Source organism: Trichoderma breve, chromosome 6 (assembly GCF_028502605.1).
Source record: "Trichoderma breve strain T069 chromosome 6, whole genome shotgun sequence".
Lineage (NCBI taxonomy): Eukaryota > Fungi > Ascomycota > Sordariomycetes > Hypocreales > Hypocreaceae > Trichoderma > Trichoderma breve.
In genome coordinates, this window is record NC_079237.1 from 2,456,519 (window position 1) to 2,478,804 (window position 22,286).

General features: G+C 50.7%; 6 protein-coding genes across 6 annotated transcripts; 5 read left to right on the forward strand and 1 right to left on the reverse strand.

Annotated features, from left to right (window-relative positions):
- Positions 1 to 4,378: 4,378 nt before the first annotated feature.
- Positions 4,379 to 5,542, forward strand: T069G_09678 (pyridine nucleotide-disulfide oxidoreductase domain-containing protein; the record flags this gene model as incomplete). Its single annotated transcript, XM_056176888.1, has 1 exon — positions 4,379 to 5,542. One exon carries the CDS (start codon positions 4,379 to 4,381, stop codon positions 5,540 to 5,542), a length of 1,164 nt encoding a protein of 387 aa, XP_056025366.1.
- A 1,123-nt stretch (positions 5,543 to 6,665) lies between these two features.
- On the forward strand, positions 6,666 to 9,996 carry T069G_09679 (mediator complex subunit med5 domain-containing protein; the record flags this gene model as incomplete). Its single annotated transcript, XM_056176889.1, has 5 exons — positions 6,666 to 7,389; positions 7,445 to 7,704; positions 7,765 to 8,274; positions 8,327 to 8,864; positions 8,921 to 9,996. The coding sequence occupies 5 exons, from the start codon at positions 6,666 to 6,668 to the stop codon at positions 9,994 to 9,996; spliced, it is 3,108 nt and encodes a 1,035-aa protein (XP_056025367.1).
- A 654-nt stretch (positions 9,997 to 10,650) lies between these two features.
- T069G_09680 (translocon-associated protein (TRAP), alpha subunit domain-containing protein) lies at positions 10,651 to 11,594 on the forward strand (the record flags this gene model as incomplete). Its single annotated transcript, XM_056176890.1, has 3 exons — positions 10,651 to 10,713; positions 10,783 to 11,252; positions 11,321 to 11,594. The coding sequence occupies 3 exons, from the start codon at positions 10,651 to 10,653 to the stop codon at positions 11,592 to 11,594; spliced, it is 807 nt and encodes a 268-aa protein (XP_056025368.1).
- Positions 11,595 to 12,154: 560 nt separating this feature from the next.
- T069G_09681 (ring finger domain-containing protein) lies at positions 12,155 to 16,666 on the reverse strand (the record flags this gene model as incomplete). Its single annotated transcript, XM_056176891.1, has 9 exons — positions 12,155 to 12,695; positions 12,766 to 12,947; positions 13,005 to 13,225; positions 13,285 to 14,551; positions 14,702 to 15,205; positions 15,249 to 15,288; positions 15,330 to 15,482; positions 15,537 to 16,530; positions 16,603 to 16,666. The coding sequence occupies 9 exons, from the start codon at positions 16,664 to 16,666 to the stop codon at positions 12,155 to 12,157; spliced, it is 3,966 nt and encodes a 1,321-aa protein (XP_056025369.1).
- A 498-nt stretch (positions 16,667 to 17,164) lies between these two features.
- T069G_09682 (IGR protein motif domain-containing protein) lies at positions 17,165 to 17,851 on the forward strand (the record flags this gene model as incomplete). The annotated part of the gene is made up of 1 exon (XM_056176892.1): positions 17,165 to 17,851. The coding sequence occupies one exon, from the start codon at positions 17,165 to 17,167 to the stop codon at positions 17,849 to 17,851; it is 687 nt and encodes a 228-aa protein (XP_056025370.1).
- Positions 17,852 to 19,743: 1,892 nt separating this feature from the next.
- T069G_09683 (uncharacterized protein) lies at positions 19,744 to 21,189 on the forward strand (the record flags this gene model as incomplete). Its single annotated transcript, XM_056176893.1, has 3 exons — positions 19,744 to 20,023; positions 20,106 to 20,235; positions 20,313 to 21,189. The coding sequence occupies 3 exons, from the start codon at positions 19,744 to 19,746 to the stop codon at positions 21,187 to 21,189; spliced, it is 1,287 nt and encodes a 428-aa protein (XP_056025371.1).
- Positions 21,190 to 22,286: the final 1,097 nt, after the last annotated feature.

Sequence of the window (22,286 nt, forward strand, 5' to 3'; positions counted from 1 at the left end):
GGGCGTACAGGGACTTGTGCCTGAGGTATAGCATTGTGACGGGTCTGTGGTTCTCAATCGAGCAGGTACAAGTGCAGTACCTGTCTCTGGCAGTAGTGCGGGAAGCGCGATACTCGATTGTGATGGCGCAGATGCTAGCAGCGTCCAAGTATCGAACTACCAGCGCTTGGACCCAACGTTGGTGCCCTCGCTGTATCGAGCTACCGCAAGCCGCACTAGCGAGTACGGGACCGTTTGGTGCCTGTACCAGCGCGCATGTCGATGTGGGGAGGGCAAGTCCAGCATTCTGGTTGGCTGTCCAGAAATCCCGAAAGATTTCGGGCGTGAGAACTGATCGATCCAACACAAATCAGACGTACGGTACGAGTACATGTACGAGCAGCGCGTTTCTTGTAACATGGACTTGTATCTGATCTGTACAGGCACGGGTGCAGGTGTTGGCTGCAGGTACAGGGGACATGCCGGTGACCAAATACCCATGGATTTATACCAGAAACAGCAGCGGGAAGCCAGCTACCAGGTAGAGGAGTTGGTATTATAATAAGCTGTCCAGGTGGTAATATGGTATAAGCACAGGTGCAAGGACGGGCACAGGCACAGGGGTATGGGGTATGGGGTATGGGGTCGGCCCGGTACTGTACGAGATACGATGGATGAGACGAGATGTACAAGCACACGCAAGAAGCTGAAGCAGGAGCAGGAACATGAACAGGAACAGGAATAGGAACAGGGCGATGCAACGAAAGCCACCGACCTACCTACTATACTAGGTACTAATCTATCCATGGTACTGATAACAGGTGCAGTAGGTACATGTAGCAACGCGTCCGTTGGACCCAGAACAGTACCAGACTCGCACATGCCCGTACTTGTACACGCGAACTCGGGGGGGAGCGGGAGGCTCAAAAGATTTAGCCCCAAATACCGGTTGCTACCGATCGAATGCCAGGTATGGAATTGATGCTACCAGGCGCTAAGGTGGTTAGGAAAGACAAGCAGCCAAACAGACGGGATCTAGCCTGTGTTTTGGCATGGCGGGATGTTCATCTCAGCAAGAGGAGGAAGCTGTTGGTCCATGTAAACGTTATAGGGTCGCGTTCTAGGTAGGTCCATTACATTACTAGAATTAAGTCAGTGAATCAAGTACGAAACGTCTACAGTAAACTCAAATCATGTTTACGTTAATACATCAGATCAGGTACGCTTTGTCCCGTCGGCCATCACCCGTCGGCCACAGCGTTGGTGTGACAGCATCACCCGTCACAACTGTCGCACGAGTCTTTCCTCCCACCTCCCATAGGACACAGAGTAGATTAATTACCAACCTGTCGGTATTTAGCACCCAGATGGGGTCGCCCTTGTTTCCCCCCCAAGCAAGGGAGAGAGAGAAAGAGAGCGGCCCTGATGCCAGAAGCGGACGAGACAAACTCCGAATACTCGGGTAGCGGCCATTTGGGGAGGGGAAGAAGCAACGTCATCACATTTCACGCCCCCAACACCGCCAATTCGGGTGCTGGGACCTCTCAAGGGGACGCAAGGGCGGGACAAAAAAAAACATGTGCCTGTTGAAACAGAAAAGACGCGGCGCCAGAGACACACACAGCCTTGGACCCAAAGTGCCAATCTGCTTAGCGCAAAATTACGAGCAGCGTGGTAGACCCCTCGCCCTTGGTTCTTTCCAAGATGATGTCTCTCTCTCTTTTGCTAGCCTTTCGAAGCCTTTCGAAGCAGCCAGGGCGGCCCATCGTAACTTGTCGATCAACTGTTTCTCCCCTATATCACAGATGGCATATGAAGTGTCAACGGGACGAGCGCAGTTGACGTGTCATGGGCTCCTGTTTACATGTAGCCTCCGCGGTTTCACAGAGTGGGTGGTGGGTGCTTGGCCTGTCTCAAGGGCTCGGTCACAGGCCTTTGGGAGGGCGGTACGTGTAACTGTGCCATTACTCCTATCCCCCGTACGGCTTTGTGTGTGTGTGTGTTGGGCGAGGGAGGGTAGACACCATTTGACCAGCAGGTTTACCCTCCTACCAAAAGGTAGAGAGGTTGGCGAGAGCTACCCGACCAACAAGATTCAATGCCTCCCTTCTCAGGCACCCTTCTGTGCGTGTCTGATGTCAGATTTCTGCGGGAAGAGCTCGGATATATAGGCGTATGCTAGTACATAGATGGTTTGCATACCTTTGACGAGCACAGGAGCTTATTTAGCACGGTTGGACTATGGGCGGCGGGATCGATCTTCCCGTGCGACGGCCCGCTCCATTCATACTAGGTACGCTTTCACCTCACCGTTTCTTTAGGCCCCCAATATGCTCTTTGCGGAAGAGTGCGTTGGAAGAGGACTAGTGAAGCTTCTAAGTAATAACTCATGCGATGGAGCTGTGGTGATTTGACATTAGTGGATGGTGAATTCGCTATGGATTTAACGTCGTGTTGGATGGCTGAGAATAAATTGCAGAGAGGGAATGACTGCATCTCACAGATACATATGTCATCGTGACTTCAATCTGACCAGTCGCTCAATGAGGTGAACAAGAGGTAGCTCATGCGATATGGCATGCCGTGTAAGCAGCCATGAAAGTCAACTGCGCGAATAGCCAAGAGCAGCATCGGCCGTGTAAATAGAATCCACGATGGTGTCCTTTGGGTGGAGGCTCCAAAACAAACCTGTTTCTGCAATTGTCATGTTTTTTAGCAATTCATTTGACAAAAACTACCTCCCGCGAGTGAGCTGTTGAATCTTTTGATAGAGTTCGCAGTCATAGCGATATCATTTGGTAAAGATCTATGAGATTAACTAAGGAAAAGGTTTGGAACAGGTTATTATGTTGCCGAAACATGAAGAGCGATAGATAGACATCACTCTCTTTTGCGTACTTGAGTAAGATGAGTTGGGTAAGTGAGTGAGAGAGATCAGAGACAAAATGATTGGATACGAGCATGATAAGCGTCAGCTACTCCGGCCATGTTATCTGCACTAACGGCAACGGCAATCCCTCCACTTCATACTTGGAAAAGAGCAGATGAGATCTGTAATGATGCATCATCTATGTTAGTGATACTATTGTAATCAGCATTCCGATGCCACGAAGCACCAGATTGACTGAGATGAGTCCCGGGTAAGCTGAACCTCGGAACCGGAGCGTCTTGCAAAAGAGATTGCGCGCGTCGGTAGAAAAATTAAAAGATTATGAGAGCACTTCAACTCCGCAAGCTAAAGACTAAAAAAAGAAGAAGAGAAAAAGTCATGCATATTCTAGACCATGTTCAAGCCTGAAAAATTGAGTCAGCGTCCGACCTTGGTAAGCATTGCCAATAGGACAAATCCAATCTCTTGGTTGATAGAAGCTCCCTCCGCCAGTGCTCGTACAGCTAGCTATCTGGCATAATAAAAGCGATCCATGAGAGAAGCAATTAGTCTAATTTTCAAACTCCGCAAGCGTGACGAGCGGGAAGCCGGCGCTAACGACGCTGATTGGCTGATGCTGATGACGATCTCAGCTGTTAGCTCACCGCGCGGTTGTTGTCATTTTATGATTATCATACTCGTTCAATATGTATCATTATCCCTTGGGTTGTTTACTTTGTCACGTTTTGGGCATTGGACTACTGGATACGAGACGGAGGAATGAGAAGGAAGCAGGAATGCAGAAGGAGTATCTTGAATTATTCTTGTCTTCTTTGTCTGCTAAACCCTAGGTACAATCCCGGGAATGGCGCGGCTTTAAGTCTCTTCGGAAACTGTCTTGGTCCTATTCCGTATTATACGAGTACTCGTACAGCTATCACGCCAGATTCCATCCGCCTCAATCTCATTTGCCGTTTTGAGCTCGATCAGATTACAACCATGTACAGCGGGTCTGGGAGGGCTGCTAGTGCCATTTCCTGTGAGATGTAGCGCGCGCGTCTGGAAGAGCAAGATGCAAAATTCTGATCTGCCGGCGGAGGATCACACACCTGGAAGATGCCGAAATATTATTAATCTCGTCTCATGAACAAGCTGTGTGACGTCCTGAGCCTCGCTGGATATCGTAATATTGCATCCTGCCAGCATGGGTCTTTTGATTCCGGCCTAACGTTTCGCGTGTAAGTGGCACGTCTCGTGCAATTCGTTGCTGCTTGGACCGCTTTGCTTTGTCCATCAAGGGTATAGGGGCTGCGGAGTAAAAAGAACAAACATCTGGTATATATTCAGCCTGGTGTCCGTGCCTGTGCAAGTGCCTTATCCCGAGCCCTACCTCCGCAAGCAGTGTTTAGTTCTCCGGTATAGCACCACAAACCATCTACATACATATATATACCCCTGCCCCCTTCCTCCCAACGCCGCCAACCAGAGTTTGAATCTTCAACAAGGAAACACAAAAAATCCATCCCAAAAATGACCAAGACCATTGTCATCTTGGGCGTTGGCGTTGCTGCCGCGCCTCTTATCCGCCAGACCATGCGCAATGTTGTCCTCAAGGAAAAGGACTACAACATGATTGTCGTCGCCCCAAACACTCACTTCCACTGGCCCATTGCCATGCCCCGAGTCGTTGTGCCTGGCCAATTGGCCGACGACAAGGCCATGATTGACCTCCGACCCTTCTTCAAGGAATACCCTGCCGACAAGTTTGAGTTTGTCCAGGGCGTCGCCAGTGCCATGGATCCTGCCAGCAACACTGTTGATGTCTTGCTCAGCTCCGGTGCCAGCCGCACCATCAACTACCACACTCTTGTTGTTGCTACCGGCACCTCATCCAAGGACAACATGCCCTGGAAGGCAATGGGCGACACCGAGCACACCAAGAGCCGTCTGCGCGAGGTGCAGGAGCAGATTAAGAATGCAAAGAGCATTGTCATCGCCGGTGGTGGCCAGACTGGCTCCGAGACTGCGGGCGAGCTGGGCTTTGAGTACTCCAAGGAGGGCCGAAAGGAAGTCTACTTCATCTACAACGACTCCCTGCCCCTCGCACCACCCGTCATGGACAGCGTCCGCAAGCAGACCAAGACGGAGCTGGAGAAGCTCAAGGTCAAACTGGTCCCCAACACCAAGGTCACCGCGGTCGAGTACTCGGGCAACGACACCATCTTGACGCTGACTAGCTCCGACGGCAAGACCAGGACCTTGACGACCCAGGCCTACCTCCCCACGACCGGAGGCACCCCCAACAGCTCGTTTGTCCCGGCGTCTCTCTTGGACAGCGAGGGATACATCAACCAGACAGCGTCTCTCCAGGCCAAGGGCTACGACAACATCTTTGTCATTGGCGATATTGGCAACCTGGAAGGCAGCAAGGCCGGCGTCGCAGATGCGCAGACCGTCCACCTCATCAAGGCTCTTCCCATCTACCTCAAGGGCGGCGCCATGCCCGTCTACACCCCCAGCACCAAGGTCATGGTCGGCATCACGCTGGGCAGAAGCCGCGGCACTGGCCAGATGGGCTCGTTCAAGGTCTTTAGCTTCCTCATCCACTACGCAAAGGGTCGATTCCTGGGCACCGACTATGCCCACCTGATTGCTGCTGGCAAGAAGACTTTGATGACGACGTACGAGAAGTAAGCTGTGTAAATAAAAGTCAAAAAAGGGTTGAGCTGCTGGAAGTGTTAATGCAGGGGCGTGTTATACCATGAGACGCCTAGATTGTTCATGTGGCCGATACTTCGTCGTGCATCCGAGGGGGCTTGCGGGTTCCCCTTCTCCTGTTTTCTTTTGTCGTCTTTGTTTTGAGTTAGATATCCATTTTCTGTTTTCAGTTGCTTTCTCAAAAGATATCCATGTGGGGTTATTATATAGTGTTGGTAATTGCTGTGTTGCCATGGTGCTGCTTTGGCTTATACGAGTCGAAGCAGCATCTGGAGCAGGATAGAAATAAATATTTATTGGTGGTAATTGACTGTCCCGTGAGTTTATGAATGAATCAATGAAGTCTACTAGAAGCTTCAGAGATACGCCCCAGTAGAGTGAAGTTGGATAAGGTCAGCTCTGATTCACAATGCCGCGTGAAGTTGATAAATTGGTGAGGCTTTGTAATGTGATGCCATCAGTTAGAAGCAAGCAAAGTCAAGGGTGCTGCTACCCGTGAACACTTCACGATACAAGTATCCATAGCTAGATCTAGGTATTTTTAGGTACCAAATTGTAATTTTGCTGCAACTAAGTACTAGGTATCTCCTATCAACACCTCTTTTCTCTCTTTCCGCTCACAAGTTGCCATGATTGTCTGCTGTCCTAATGTGGAAGGAGCGCCCTGTTTGCCAGACCCACTTCCACAAAACGCGGAACAACGGCCGCTGAGACCCACCGGCATCTTCCATAGTACAAGTACAAAGCTGGTATTGAGCGACACGATGCGACGCCACGACCCGCGAGGCTGATTCTTGATTCTTGCAGCCTCATCCACATCGCTGCGAGTAGAGGAGAGAAGAGAAGAGAAGCGCGGCGGGAGAGGAAGACGAAAGCTTGTCTCAGCCACAAACAAACAGCTCCCAGCAAGACAAACAGGCCCTATGGCTGTGGTGAACTGGCCTGCTCACCCTTCCAGGGCACCACCCAGTTCATGACAAGCTCCGATACCAGCCAATCCTTTACGCTCGACATCGCGAAAACCTCCTCATTTACACAAAGACACATCAATTCAACAATATAATCACTTCCGCATCTCTCCCAACGAGTGCGCCGAGCCATGGACAACCGCATCTCGCCCACCGAGGCCCTCCGCGGCTCCATCCAATACTGGAACGACTTCATCTCCAAATGCCTGACGAAGCGCCTCGACGCCGGCCCCTTTGAGGACTACGTCAAGCTTGTCTTCGCCAAGCATCAGCTCACCCCTGACATCATCGCCGACTTCTTCCTGCAGCCGCAAAAGTCCAATTGCGTCAGCCCCGATCCGCGAATCCCTCCATACATCTCCGTGCTTACCCAACTACGATACATCGATGCGGCGTCCATCCTCCGAGCTCTCTATAGATATTCGTCGCTGCATTCTCTGACACCACAACAGGCGCAGGAGTCAGCAAAAGAGCAGGGACAGGAACAGGAACAAGCACAAGCACAGCAAGATGGCGAGACTAAGAAACATCGCCGCTCGTCATCCCAAACTCTCTGGAAGAGCTCATCATGGCTCGAAGAGGTCATGTTCTACCATGTGATACGGCTTGTGGTGGAAGGAACTGCTCTCAAGGACTCTCGTACGGCGTTGGAGCTCATGCACATCATCTCAAAATGGATGTCCTTGTTCTCCGCCGCGTCGAATCCTCTGGGTGCCGACATGCTCGCAGGCGGCTTGCAAGATCCGCAGGTTCGCCACGAGATGGAGGTCTCGCGGGCTGCCTTTGTCCCTCTATTGCTTCGCCTCGTCGATAACCCGGCTCTTGTTAAGGCCATTAGCCACCCGGCTGTTAAAGGTAAGATCGCAGCTTATCCTCTCCGATCGCTTGACTTACTTACCATTTTGCGTAGAGCCCCGAAAGCAGTTCTCAGAGAGCCTTACATCTTTTGTGCAAATCTTTCAACCTGTCCCGCAGTTCGTTGAGAAGCTTGAAATGTTTAGGACAGAAGTCCTTGCTCCATTGGACCCGATAGACAAGAACAACCAAGCTGCCAATGCTGCCATGGACGACCTACTAGACTCTACGGTTGGCTTGGATAGCCTGGTGATCCCGGACCTGCCCATATCTAATACACGGGCAGGCCTATATATATACCTTGGTGCTTCTCTCGTTGGGCGACCATTGATAGACGACCATGCCATGTTTTCATACTTGAACAACAGGTACCAGGGAAATACTCAACAAAGTGCAATTGATTTAATACTGGCATCTTTCGACTTGCTTGCAAACGCCGTCTTCAGAAATGAAGGACCTAGGGACGCCCACCTATTACGGTCCTTCTTGATCAATAAGGTGCCTCTGATCCTCGCCCAGCTTTGCCCTCCCGGGTTTTCAACATCTGCCGAGTTTTGTATAACTGAGGCCCTTTCTCAAGTCGACACTAGCGTGTTTCCTACCGCATCACTCATGTTTGATGAATCGCGCAATAACAACCCGTACACAGAGAGTGTTCGGGAAGAGTTTTGTTCGGCTTGTGCCCTCCACGGGCTTATAGAGCGCGAGCACGTCGAGCGGATCCTAGGAGAAAGCTCAATGTCATATGAGCCCTCTCAAGAAAAATATTCCAAAGAAAAATTGGTTCAGAGCTGCCTGTCTGACCCGGACAAGATACAAGCGCTGATTCGTGACATGGATAAGATGGATGGCAATGTAGGAGCGGTGTGCCAGGCGCTTGTCGAGGTTTGTTCCTACTCCGATGTGAGGATATGAGCTTGCATGCTAACGAATGTAGTTATTGCGGCAACTATGCAACAGCAAGGAAACAATGTCCCTGAAGATCCTCTGCAGCCAATTAGTTCAGAAGCCCCAATCTCTGGACGTACTCCTCTTGTTCGAGAAACTGCCAATTGTTTTGGAGCCTATATGCCAGCTTTTGGACGGTTGGCGATATGACGAGGACCAAGGCGAATATCAGCCCGTCTACGAAGAATTTGGCGCCATCCTGCTCCTGGTGCTGGCGTTTGCCTACCGATATGGCCTGTCTCCCGCAGACATTGGCATCATGTCACCGGATTCGAACGTTGCCAAAATCATCAGCCGGGCTCATATCAGCGTCTGTTGGGATCAGATATCGGAGCAGGAGAACGGACATCTCAGTGGATGGATCCACGGGCTTTTCGACAGCGATGCGGGAGGTCTAGGCGATGACTTGATGTCGTCTTGTCCGCCTGCAGAATTTTACCTCCTCATTGCGACGCTGTTTGAAAACATTGTCATTGCATATAGTCAGGGCGCTCTAACCGATGACGCCCTTAGGTCGGGTATAGAATGTAAGTATCTGGCGGTTGCGGCGGCTCATTAATCATGCGCTTACTTATTATTCTAGATCTGGTTGACACGTTTCTACTTCCATCGCTGATTCCGGCGATCCGATTCTTGTCCGACTACCTCTGGATAGAACAGAGGGAGCAGAAGTCCATTATTAAAATCCTGCAGCTCATCCTGCTGCCTACCTCTATTTCCGGCGAAGCTAGCACCATGCTTGCTGCGGTAAAGGGAATAGTTGCTAAACCCTTGGAGCACTCACTACGAGCATACCAACGACAAGATCCCAAGAACCAGGACATTGAGCCACTGCTGAGGGCTCTGAAGGATAGCCTGCCCCTTTCTAGGAGAACGGGGGCTGCTGAGCATCAGGAGCTGGAGATGTGGGCAACCAGTTCCAGCAGCGGCCTATCGGGGGCCACCAAACACCTGATACAGGCCCTCGTCCAGTGGTGCACACATCCAGAAATGACGGCCATGCCAACCTCGTATACGCACCGGCAGATTATTGCCACGCTCAAGATTGTGGGCGCATGCAGGCTTCTACGGGTCATGCTGGAGGAAATTCGCCAGCAAATGCTGACGGGCAGCGGAAGTGTTGTTTACGATGTGGTCACGGCACTGGTTTGCGCTCCAAACGTAAGCAATGATATCCCACCGACCAGTGTATTATTGGATGAAGGAGGCAACATACCGCCACCGCTGCAGCGACGACTCACTCTCCGGGAAGTCTTAAAGATGGAGGCCGAGGACTATCGGAAATTGCACAAGAAGGATGCCGAGCTGGCAGAAATCATGGTTCGCCTTTACCGGAGAGTGGAGGCACAGATGGTGCTGCCACCGCCGCCAATGCTGCAGGCGGCCGATATGCAGCTGGACCTGGCTGGTGACGCCGCGAGCTTGGTGGGAGATTCCATGGCTGCGGCTGCTGGAGTCCAGGGCGATGGCACGCTCTCAATGGACGGTGTGGGCGGCCTGGATATGGGCATGGGCGGTGTTTCGTCTGATTTGGGTCTGGGGACGTCTGGTAACAATGGCGGACTGGACGCATCGGCAGAGGCAGATTTGTTTGGCAGTCTCGACACTGACATGGACGTGTTTGATGGATGGGGCGGGATGGAGCTTGGAGGGCCGTGATTGTATGCGAGCTGTGTGTGGTTTATTGTCATTGTTAAGCTGGAGAGAGAGAGGCGTACATGATGGATTTTGGTGGTGTTGGATTCTGTCCTGCCCCTTGATTTGCGAATATGTCATTTAGATGGGATGTTGAAGGGGTAATAATACCAATGTTTGAACCATAGATGCCTAGGTACCAATATATCTATTACAAGGTACAAATACCCTATTATCAAGTCTACCCACTACTGCTAATGGGACCTAGATAACTACTAATTACTTGTTCAACATTCTCCTCTTTAAACCGTCTCGCATCAAATATCAATATAAAGGGCCATCGCCATTCCCATTCCGGATAAGCTTCTTTTTCCCCTTGTTCTTTTCCCTTCTCTTTCCAACAAAGGCAATCAATCGTGCCTCCTTATGTAAGGTGGGACCATGCCACGAGCTGTGGCCACATTTCCGTTAGTCGGAATCTGGGGCCATTTTTGTCCGCCTGCCTCAAAGATACAAAGCAGCTTCCACAGCCTCTCCTCCAATTCTCTCTCTCTCCCTCCATTCTTCCCGCCTCATTTTTTTTTCTTTCTTCTTTGCTCTTCCTTTCCCCCTTCCCCCTTCTCCCCTTGGTTCAAATCAATTGGGCCGGGCCGCCGCTGGGTTCGTGTCGTCGTCGCAATGCTCTTCAAGTCTTCTCTCATCGCTTTCCTGGCCTTGCAGGTCTTTGGCGCAGTCGCTCAGGTGCGTGATCACAACAATAAATTGCAAACATAACATACGCAGCTCAACTAACGCAGTTTTTGCTCACAGTCTGATGCCGAGGACTTCCCAGGTGAGGCTCCCGAGTTCGATATCAAGCCGCCTGCCACCCTCAATGCCGACATCAGGACCACGTTCCCCGACTCGGACATCCTGGGCGTCAAGCTGGTCAACGGCCGACCCACGACCGCTCTGATCGAGGTCACCAACAAGGAGGATGACGCCATCCAGGTCATCTTTGCCAATGGCGCTCTGTGGACCACCAAGGACCTGCCCGAGGGCGCTCCCGCCTACCAGGGCATCGTGCGCAACCTCACGGCCGTGCAGTACAGCCTGCAGATCGAGTCTGGCGAGACCAAGTCGATCCCTTACTCGTTTGCCCTCGACATGATGCCTCAGGATGTTCGCCTGCGTCTGCTGGCCGTCTTCACCAACGAGAAGGGCGACATCTTCCAGGTCCCCGCTTACGATGGCGAGACTTCCATTGTCGAGGCCCCTACCAGCTTCCTTGACCCTCAGATGTAATTCCCTCCTCTGGTCCTTCTCTCTCTCTGTGACTTTCTTTTGCTGACCCCAATTGCCTCTCTAGCATCTTCCTGTACCTTGTCCTCACTGCCGTTTTCGGTGGCACCCTCTTCTTCGTCTACAAGACCTGGATCGAGGCCCTGTTCCCCCAGGCCAAGCGACCTCGCACCGCCAAGAAGCCCGTTCAGAAGCCCGTCGACCCCGCTGATGCCCTCTCCGGCTCCGAGTCCGCCGGCAAGTCGTATGACGAGAGCTGGATCCCTGACCACCACATCAACCGCCCTGTCGCTAAGCGCGTAAAGTCTAGCGCCAGCAGCAAGAAGAAGGTTGTTGAGTAAACAGAGAAAAAAGAGATGCTGGGACTGAAACGGTTGATGTTTCGTCGCATCTTTCTTCTTTCTTTCTTCTACTTCTTCTTTTTCTTGGGAAAGGCGGAGGGAGTTATTTTTTCCTTGTATAACAGCCTTCCCACTATGTGGAATGGTAGCGGAAACTTGTAATGTGTAGCAATACTTTCGTTTTACCAAATCCTTCCGACAAAGCAGCACGACCGACCATGAGATTGCCGAGACTTTGAAGATATGAAGTTCTATGGTACCTTTTTTTTAAATTATAAAAGAAACCGCTGAGCTTGGGCTGGAATGGACACGGGGTCGGTTTGGGATACCAAAAAACACTAGAAAGAAACCATGTACAACATTGAGCAGGGGAGAAATGATAATGATATTCTTATTCCAGACCAAGGCGTTGTTTATATGCTTGTATCAAATTCTCTCGCCAAGGGCATCTTGCGTGATCTCTATTATACCATTGTTGTTTTTGTCCCCTTTATACTAATCGTTCATCATTCTATATTCCTACCCCTCCTCTTCTTCATCAAACTCATCATGAACCCGCTTCAACTCCGCTGCGCATTCACATGCCCAAACAGACATTCCCACAAATCACTTCGATCCACCATCTCACCCGCAGACCGATCCTTGCTCATGAGCTTCGACAGCGCAGCCTGCTCCAACTCGAGTGTATTGGCCTCTTCAATATTCGCGTCCAGCAGCTCCGGAGTCGACTCTTTAGACTTCCCCTTGAGGTTTCTACCCATGTGCTCCATGCGGCGTCGAACCGAGAGATTGTAAATCGACTCCTCCACTGTCCCAGAAACAATGTAGAGCCACACTGTCGTCTCGTGGCGCTGTCCGATTCTGTCAACGCGGGCAATGGCTTGTAACTCGAGAGCAGTGTTGAGAAGGGGCTCGCATAAGAAGACGTGGCTAGCGTTGACGAGATTCAGGCCGCTCGAGTGAGCTCTGGCATGGAGAAGAAAGCATTCCACAGCAGGGTCTTCCTTGAATCTTGTGATGCCGTCAGGGTCATCGATGGAGGCGTATCCAATGCGGAAGCGGGAAAAGGCATTCCGTAAGATGTTCAGAAAGTCTTTGTATCTGATTGGCACAATGGTGAGTTGAGATACGTTTGATAACAGGAAAATAAGAGAAGAGAACCGGGACTTACTGTGAGAATACAATGGACTTTGCGCCGGGATCAGACTCACGCAGCCACATCAAATGTCGAACCAAGGTATCGACTTTTGTCGTAAAGGAGGGGCCATCCAGCTCGATGTTCTTCATCTGTTCAAGCTCTGCAGCGTCAAACTCTGAATAGAGCATTGTCTGCTTTGAAGAACCCCGACGCTCCTGCGGGCTATCGTCATGTGTGTCTCCTTTCTGCAGATTCGAGTCCTCTCCGCGCACCTGCAGCTGTCGAGGCTTGATAACTATGTCATGAAGATTGTCCGCCTTAAGAGCCCTCTTACAGACAGGGCAGTTTCGGTGGGCTTTGAACCACATCATAATGCATTCCTTGCAGAATTGATGGCCACACACGGTCAACACACCCGTGATGAACGGCATCTGGCAAATGACGCACATCCGCGGCTCATTGGACTTGTCTCCAGTTTCCTTCAAGCTCAGCACTGTTCACTATAGTTAGCACCAAAGCGAAGATAACTACCATGATTTCTGTTCCACTCACGGTATCGATGTTTGGCCTCGCCAGACAGCAGCTTTTTGTGAAGATCTTCAATGTTCTTCTTCGCCTTTTCAATAGCTTCTCCAGTCTTGGGGGTTTCGAGAGGGAGCACATCATCTGAGAGGGCCTGCAGCTGTCGATAGTAATCCAACCGAGCATTCATTGCTCTTTCGAAGCTTTTGACTTCTGCTTCCAAAGCCACTACCGCTTTATTCTGTTCTCCAAGAAGCGTTTGGGTTGTCTTCATCAATTTTGATGCAATGGTGGACTCCAAAAGCTCTCTTTGGCTTTGGTTTGTGTCTCTTGTAAATTTCGATACCAAGCTGCGTAGCTCGCTGATGGCGCCGCGCATGGATATTTTGGCCGTTCGAGGTTTGACTTCAGCGCGTCTACGGACCAACTCGATCAGTTTCAAAGGAGCAGGCCCATCTCCTTCTTTCGCCATCCGGACCGAGGTCTCAATCTCGTGCCTCACCAGTCCATTCGTTTGACCTGATATGACGAATTGACGGTCAGCGATGATGGCTCGGAGAACTTGGACGTAGACCATGAGTTCCTCTTGAACTTTTGTAGAATCTGCGAGCTCTTCTCCGGTAGTCTCAGTGCTCTCCTCTTCGTCAATGAGTGGGCGCAAAAGGAGCTGGACAACTTGCTCTCTCCATTCGTCAATCAAATTTGCTTGCTCGTTGAGCTCATCGTAGAGGATCTCGAGATCGTCGACAGTTTTACTGCTTTCGATGCCCTTCTCACTCTTCATAATGAGCTCTGGTATCTCAACAAAAGTCTGATCGTTGGCTTTCAGGGCAATTTTCTTCACGAATCGCATGGCTTTGCGATGACCCTGTCCAAGAATCTTCCTTCGAATCATCTTGGCATTCTCGTAGCCGTCGTCCTCAAGCTTCTTGAGACGCTGGAATTCTTCCGAGTCAGGCGGTGTCATCTCTTGGTTGTCCCTGATTTGAAAGTATGCGTTGGCACAAAAGAAGACAGCCTTGTGGTGCAGCTCAAGGCTGTTTCTTAGCCGGTTTTGCAGCTCGCCCAGTTTGCCTCTACTTCCAACTTCTTCCTCGGCCTCTTCATCTGATTCAATGTCTGAATCTGACACATCCTGTACCCTCTCCGAAGTATCGCTCACATCCTCGACTCCTCTCTTCTCGCGGAGTGCTTCTCGAAGTGCTGCCTGGGCATCTGTTACCAGTTTGGCAGACTCGCCTTGCACCTCTTCCCAAATCTCAAGGGCCTCTCTGACCCGAGGGCTGTTCTCAAATAACTGACCCAGAAACAGTCTGCTCAAAAGATACGCTCGTTCATCATTCCTGATAGCAGTCTCGCCTTGCTCCAACATGGCACTCAATACTTCTTCTACCGTTCTCATAGGACGTTCCTTGCCTCCGAGTACTCGTCGTCCGTAGACACCTACTTCCGGATGAAGAGCAGTTTGTCTTAGTCGGTTGAGCCATAGTCTCATAACGTCTTCATATTCTTCTGGAGCCCAGTCCTCTGCCAAAGGACCGCCTTCTGTATTGAGCTTGCACGCTTCCGCCATTTCTTTATATAATGACTGGTAATGCTGCTCTTCTACTGCAGTAAAGGGCATCGTAATGACGAACCGCCTTTGTGGCGGCAGAGATATCTCATCCCGTACCAGCGCCTTTGTATGCCGAATAGATATTGACTGGAAGAGTTGCTGGAATAATGACTTATGATGCGTAGTGAGTGCCTGCCAGACCTGCGGCGTAGAGCAGTAGGGCTCATATCTCAGGAAAAATAGCAAACCAAGCAGATCCTTTACATCATCTTTGACTGGTGTTCCAGTGATGCCCCAAGCATTCACTCGAGGGATTACTCTTGCTAATGCCGCCGCCTGGCTGACACCGCTTTCAATCATCTGCGCTTCGTCGAGACAGACTCTCCACCACAATATCTGGACGAGGGGTGAAATAACGCGGCGATATGCCCTTTCAAACCTCCTGGATCGTTCGGGAGGATTGATTGCAAAATGAAGCTCTGCAGACAACACACTGTAAGTCGTCACCACCACATCATACCCGGCTAGTTCAGCTACAAGTCGGGCCTCGTCCTCTTTATCAACTCCTCGACATCCAGTATAATGCTTTACACGTAATCCTGGAGCATGACGGGATAATTCAGATATCCACTGCGGCTGTAAGGATTTCGGAGTCACGATAAAGGTTGCGCCGCTAGGAACAAGGTTCTCCTGGCCTGGTAGGAAGTCTGGAGGATGTTCTGGTTGCCGCCTATGCAAAAGGATGAGACTAATCATTTCCAGGGTCTTTCCCAGTCCCATTTCTTCCGCCAGGATACCACCTTTGACAAGTCGGCTGGCCTGGTAGTAGGGGGTAGGGTCTCGGGTAACGGTTTGGAATACATCACTAAGATATATCTTGCGGTCGTCGGCATCATTCACGGCACGGAAAAAATCTAGGTCCAGCTTCTGCTCCTCCTCCAATAATGGATGGATAGCTGTGTCTTGCGTGGTCCACTTTACTCCTTCTCGACGCAATAGCCATTGCAATGTTCGCTTTTGGTAGGGAAAGAGGGTGGCATTTAGACCAGAAACGTCAATGGAGAGGGAGGTGGTATCATCTTTTGGTGGTACGTGTGCCGCATTGTAGAAATCCATTGGCGACCACGAAGCGGGGTTGACCGTCCTCCATTGCGGGGGAAAGAAGGCATTAATCAGCTTCTCACTGCATCGGCGCTCGTCGTTTCGTCTTAATGGCGCATACGGGGATGATGTTTCATTCCAGAAAAGCTGAAGAGAGATAGTCATGGAAGCAACTCCTTGGTGATGCTCGATCACAACATCGGCGCCTACCCAAATAGCGCCTACGGTTGTCCTCCTCAGACTTGATTTCTCGATATCGAATATCTCGTGGGCATTTCGGTCCGCATCTCCCGGTCGTAGGCGTACGTGCGCGACGAACTGGCCAAGGCGACTGGCTGGTAGCGTTTTGATCAATAAATCTTCGCCAAGGAGACCGAATTTGAGCAATGATTCAACACCACGATGGACACTACGGCGGTTTGGGCTTGAAGCCTCTTTACATCGGCGCGAGAATGATATTTCGGCTTTGGCGACACAGATGCTAATGCCTGATTCACGGTCTATTTTGCGACGCTTCGACGAGGGAGGCTCGACACTATCGGGGCTATCTCTGATATGTCCGGAAGGACCTTGAGTAGACAGAGAGTCGAAAAACTCTAGAAAAGCAGATGGAAGGGTATCTTCAAAGATGGAATAAACGTCAGTTTGTGAATACTTTGCAGGGAAACACAGCGGATACTGAACGGACTCACCATCGTGTCCGATATCGAACGTGGGCCACGCCGCGGGCTTGCGCGGTGCCCTCTTGCGGAACATTCTGTATGAATCTCGTTAAACCGGCGTGTTTTGGATTATTTTGGATGATTCAAACACAAGCCAGCACCACGCATGGAAGATGCGCGCGCTGTCATGATGAATCGGAGGTGTGTGAAGGAGTGATGATGCGACAAGTTACTCGACATGGAAGGCAGCCGGAAGTAATTCCAGGCGTTATCAATTGGATAATCCAAATGAACCAATGGTATGACACCGATAAACAGGGTGTGGCCACCACCCCACTAATTTACTTAAGCCTTGCTTAGCTAATATCTTGAAAATCGAATGGATCAGACCAAGAAAGTTCGCATGTCATAGCATTGCGCGGGCTGGGCTTGAAAAGAGGATTTGCAGGGCCAGGACCGTCAACTGCCGGGCTTTTGTACGGCCACTGTTCAAGGTAATCTCTAATACTATTGTTATTCATGAATTAGCACCCAATTTGCCCTGTTAATGCCGCTGACCACCAAACATTAGGGCTTCCTCGACACAGTCACGATGAAGAACGGGCTATTACCACCCTTGCGATTCCTTCGCAGCACCAGCTTCCTGGGCGTAAACCAAGCACGATGGCTTCATAAGACGAGACCGGCTCCGACAATCCCGCAGCCTAGACCATTCGTCCCCGACGTCCAGACCTTCCTCACGCTCATTGGCCGCGGCCTCAACAAGCACGCCTCCAAGTTCCCGTCATGGGAGTCTCTCTTCTCCCTCACCTCGCCACAACTCAAGGAGCTTGGAATCGAGCCTCCCCGTAACCGCAGATACCTGCTGCAGTGGATGCAGCGATACCGAAAGGGTGCGTTGGGACCTGGCGGAGACTTCAAGTACGTCACGGACGGCCAAGCTCTGCTAAAAGTAGCAACACCACCGGCCTCTGTTGTCAGCGATGCGAAATATGTGGTCAATGTGCCCCAGGACCAGGAGGCGGCTCTGGAGGGTTCTGAAATCCTTCCTCGACCCAATGGCTACACAGTTAGAGGACTCAAGTCAATAGCGGGGCCGTTTGCGACACCCTTGCCGCAACAGGCCGGCGCAATCGTCAAGGTTACGGAGGGCATGTGGGAGCAACGTCAAGGACGCAAGATTGATGGTGGTGAGAGAAGAAGGGCGGAGATTCGCTTCAAGAGACGGTCAGTAGAGCGGAGAGCTGAGCGCGAGGCGGAAGCGTTGTCAGGCTTCTAAAAGGGAGGACGCTTGATGGCTAGCGCATTGTATATTACGAAAACTCTGTAACCAATTGTTGTTATTCTAGTGCTAGCAATTAAAGTATTGCCGTCTCATGATGTAACGATATGAATATCATGGTGTAGCGAGGAAGCGTCTGAGCTGCCCGCTTGTTGCTGGGTTGGATCATATTGTCGACTTACACCAAACCACCAATGCACTCTTCTCTATGGGTAAACGGGTAGGACAGAAAAAGATATTTGCTAGACAGTAGTCAAGGTACTAAACCTACAAGTAGATACTTGGTTTTCTACGTGCTGCTATTACCGCTATTTTTGTCTAGTCTCGACTACTTCTGTTATATTGCTCTAGTATCTGCCACTGCTGCTACCACGGGTATTCTCTCTGGTATTTGCTCGTCGCTATCTCTACACTCTGCTACCTATTACTAGAATCCTACTTTGTTCTTGATCTAGGATGCTGGATAGCCGATTTGGGGAGCTAGACAATGAATCACAGAGTTGGTTGCAGCTCCCCCTCGCATACTCTCAGGCAGTCACTCTATTAATATTATCCATGGGCACCTAGGTAGTTATTGAGTATTTCTGAACGGTTGACCACATGAGAATTCCTGATTCAACATTCTCTTTATCATTGCAATTCGTCCGTCCAAAGCCAAGATGGAGGCTGCACTTACAAAGATACTCTAGGATAAACTATCCAAGAGAGCGAGATGCATTCATCATCATCTATTCTCCACTAATACAACATGTCAACATGCACTTAATTCCGACGTCTAATAACAGTAACGAGCATGATGAAATTGTTACACTGAACGATATGATGGCTATTCTTATTTCACAAAAGAAGCCACTTGGCATACCGTGAACAAAGCACACCTTTTTTATGTAGCTTGGCTCAGTAGCGACAGCCGACCATTGGTGCCGGGCCATTTTAAGCATAATCTAGGCCGCAACTTACATGACGCCAAAATACCAAGCAATCATGGCGTTTGCCACAAACCCGGTCCTAGTTATCATCATAAATCACAAGATGTCTCACCGACAAGAAGCGGCTGCCTGAAATTATCGCCAAGCTCAGATAGTTTTGTTTGTTTTGTTGTTGGCAGTCCAGCCGACATGCACGCTAAAGACGATAGTATTGACGGTAAGATTAAACCATCGACCCCCCTTGCATTTTCGCGAGCTCGACTACTGAATAAGCCATCTTCAGCCGCAAAGGATTGGCGCTGGGCACCTGGACAAGTCACTCACGTCCGCCGTCAGATATAAGCATTGGCACTGCAGGAGGGCTTGCTGCCGCCTCTTCTCCAATCAACCGCGCTGCTTTGTCCAAGTGCCGATTGGAACGCCAAGTCGTAGCCGAGAACACGGGATAGCGCGAGCTACTTGGGCATCATGTCGTGTTAGTTGGTCATCTCGTTTGGGTATGGAGCGCCCAGTTCTGGGCTTGCTTGGACATGGCCATTCACAGAGGCGATCCCGCTGGTTGCCTCGACAAGCTGAAAAAAAGCCCGCGATTGAGCTGTCAGTCACATGGGGGCGCCGCAGCAGGTAACGTTAGACGCAGCCTTGGGGCAATTATTCGAGAAGGAAGCGAGCATTGGGCTGACAGGGACGCCATGGCTGCCCCCGGTCCAGCAAATCGAGCGAGGCCTCGTCCGCCACAATATGCACGCCGTGGGATTTGGGATTCAAGTTGGTGCGGCTAGAGGAAATGAAAATGGTCTGGCCCTGACCCGGCCAGATGCAATGGCCCGGCTGGGTGCCCCCTATATTACCACGAAGCAATCCGTACACTCGGGTCGCTGGTTGTCCCGCCTCATCTTCTGTTTCTGCTGCTTCGACGTATGACTTGTCCATCAGATCTGTACCTGTAGGGGGCTCGACATGCTGTGGAAACGCGTCGCCGCCGTCTTGCTGTTGGCCGCAGGGCGAGAGGCTCTCGCCCAGAGAGCCGGTAACGAATCAATATGCGACTATTACGCAGCGCAACGGTACGGTGAGAACAATGTCACCACGCAGTTGCTCCTCGTCCAGAGCATCGTCACTCTCGCCTATGCTGGAAGTGCTGGTCTTCCAAACCCAATCGACGAGAACACCGGTATTTTCAACAAAGGAAACTTTGATGGGATTGGTGTATATCTTCGACCTTGGTTTGACGGCTCAAGTAAGACAATCCTCTCGGTGTAGTTGTACAGGCCCCCAACTTGGCTGTTCGGTTGTTGACCCTTCGTGATGGAACACTACAGAGGCGACGACGAACTTGAACAATCAGCCTGTGGGCATTGACTGGCTAGATGGAGGAGCCACCGGGCCACTCATGGCTTTCTTGAATGGATCTGTGAATTCCGTCAATATAGATAAGTCGACAAATCAGTAGTAAGTGTTTTCATGGCTTCTTTGCCGCCTCACTCAATCATTACCATTACTCACCGTTACCGTTTCTCTCAATCAAGCCGCCTCTTCACTCACTGGTTTACGGCCTTTGGCTTTGTCTACGGCTGCAGTCTTGCGCCAAAGTTTCCGCGGACGGCTGACAGCGGCGGTCCTCTTTCCATGGCCTATGTCCACAAGTTTATGAACCTGAACCAGACGCACATCGGATACTTCGTTGAACAGCTCACACTGGCGAGCAAGTACTTTGGCTTCTCGGAAGAGGATGCACAGACACTCGACACGTTTATGAATGCGCGATACGCCGTGCGGTGCGCGCCCCCTATCAACGGCCAGCTCTACTCAATCTGCTTCGCAGAGGAATGCCCCCTTGCGCAGCCCAAGCCCGACTGCGATGCATACAAGGACCTTGGGCCAAGTGGAACGAGCAACGTTTCGGTGGTAACTACTACGGTAAATAACCCGGCATCGGCAACGAGCTCGGCGTCAACAACTTCAGAACCCCCGAGATCTACGACTACGTCAGCTGGGGATGCAAACCCCAGCCCGGATTCCAAGTCCAGCTCGGCTACCCTGTCTGGCGGAGCGATAGCAGGAATCGCCATCGGCGGCGCGGCAGTTTTGCTTCTTGCCGTCGGATTGCTACTGTACTTTCGCCGTCAGTCGGCAAAGCCGCAAATCGTGCCAGTCCCTGTACACTCAGGTGGATATGGCTCGCCTGCTCACCCCCCTAATGCGTATTACGCCTCTAACGCGCACATGAGCATGGCTTCTTCGTCAGTCCCACAAGAGGCGTATATGGGAGGACATAGCGATATGTCTGGGTTCTGGGTACCGCCAAAACCGCCGCAGGAGATGGGGCAAACTGGCCATGATGAGCCTGTAGTACCAAGGCCAGCGACAATGTCGCCACAACTAGCCGAGATGGAGAGCCCGTGACAGTGATGTTATTTTAGAGATTGTCTGTTGAGCTTTGCGTTTTGCGTCGTGCGGATAAATGCGTCGTGTATCATTATCAATAATTTTGAGTATAATAACCCAAGAAGGCTGGGAGAAACTGACCAGAGATGGAAAATAATAGAATCATGTCCAAGCAAATGCCCTGCGCATGGAGTGTTTTCTTCTTCTTCTCGTTTCCGTATAATGTATATGTTGCTGTTACTCACCCACTAGACTTGGCTCTTCCCATCACATGTCTTGTGAGTCTTTCTCTTCCTTCCATGCTTCTCGGGACTTGTCCGAGTCTATTCTGGCAGGACCTCTCTATCTCGGCATAACGCATAACGCATAACGTGTAGCGTATAACGTAGATTTGAGTCAAAAGTTATCATTCTAAATAAAGAACTGAGCAGCTATTGGATCAAAGAAGCATCTGTACTCACAGTTTCGCTCCTTACCGTCCACGAACTTTTGGGGACCCTCTTTCTGAGCCGAGAAGATGCCAATCCCAAGCTATCGCCTCACCGGGGTAAACAATGCGACGGAGTGTCGGCCGAATTGAAGATTTCTGTTGATGCTAATTAAAGAAAACAAAGAAAAGACCAGCAAGACAAGAAAAAAAACGCAAAGCGGCCGAGATGTGCGGCCGATGGGCAAAACCAGGCAAGAAGTAGTTGAAAGAGGGACCAGAGCTCTCAGCTGAAAACCAGGGTTGATCAGATGCATTGTTCCCCGGTAGAAATGAGGCATAGCGTGAGGAGGTAATTCAGAAAGACAGCAATGTCATTGACTCGACAACGTATGCCGAGAATCTACGGCCTCATTCATTCTTTTTACACTGAATCATGTAGGTGTCCGTCCTGGGTGGGGGCTCTCGAGGACAGCCAAGCTATTATGTAGATCAAATAGAGGAACCCCTGCAATACCTAAGAATAGAAAACTCTTGAGATTAGAATCTCTCTCGCTCTCGCCCTGAATACTTGTCGCGGGTTAGTGTAGATCACCATGCTCTTTTCGACGGCTACGTGCCCTATTTTTGTATACCGACCTGACCCGTGGTATTCTTGGCAGCCCTACGGAGCATGCAGAAGGGCATC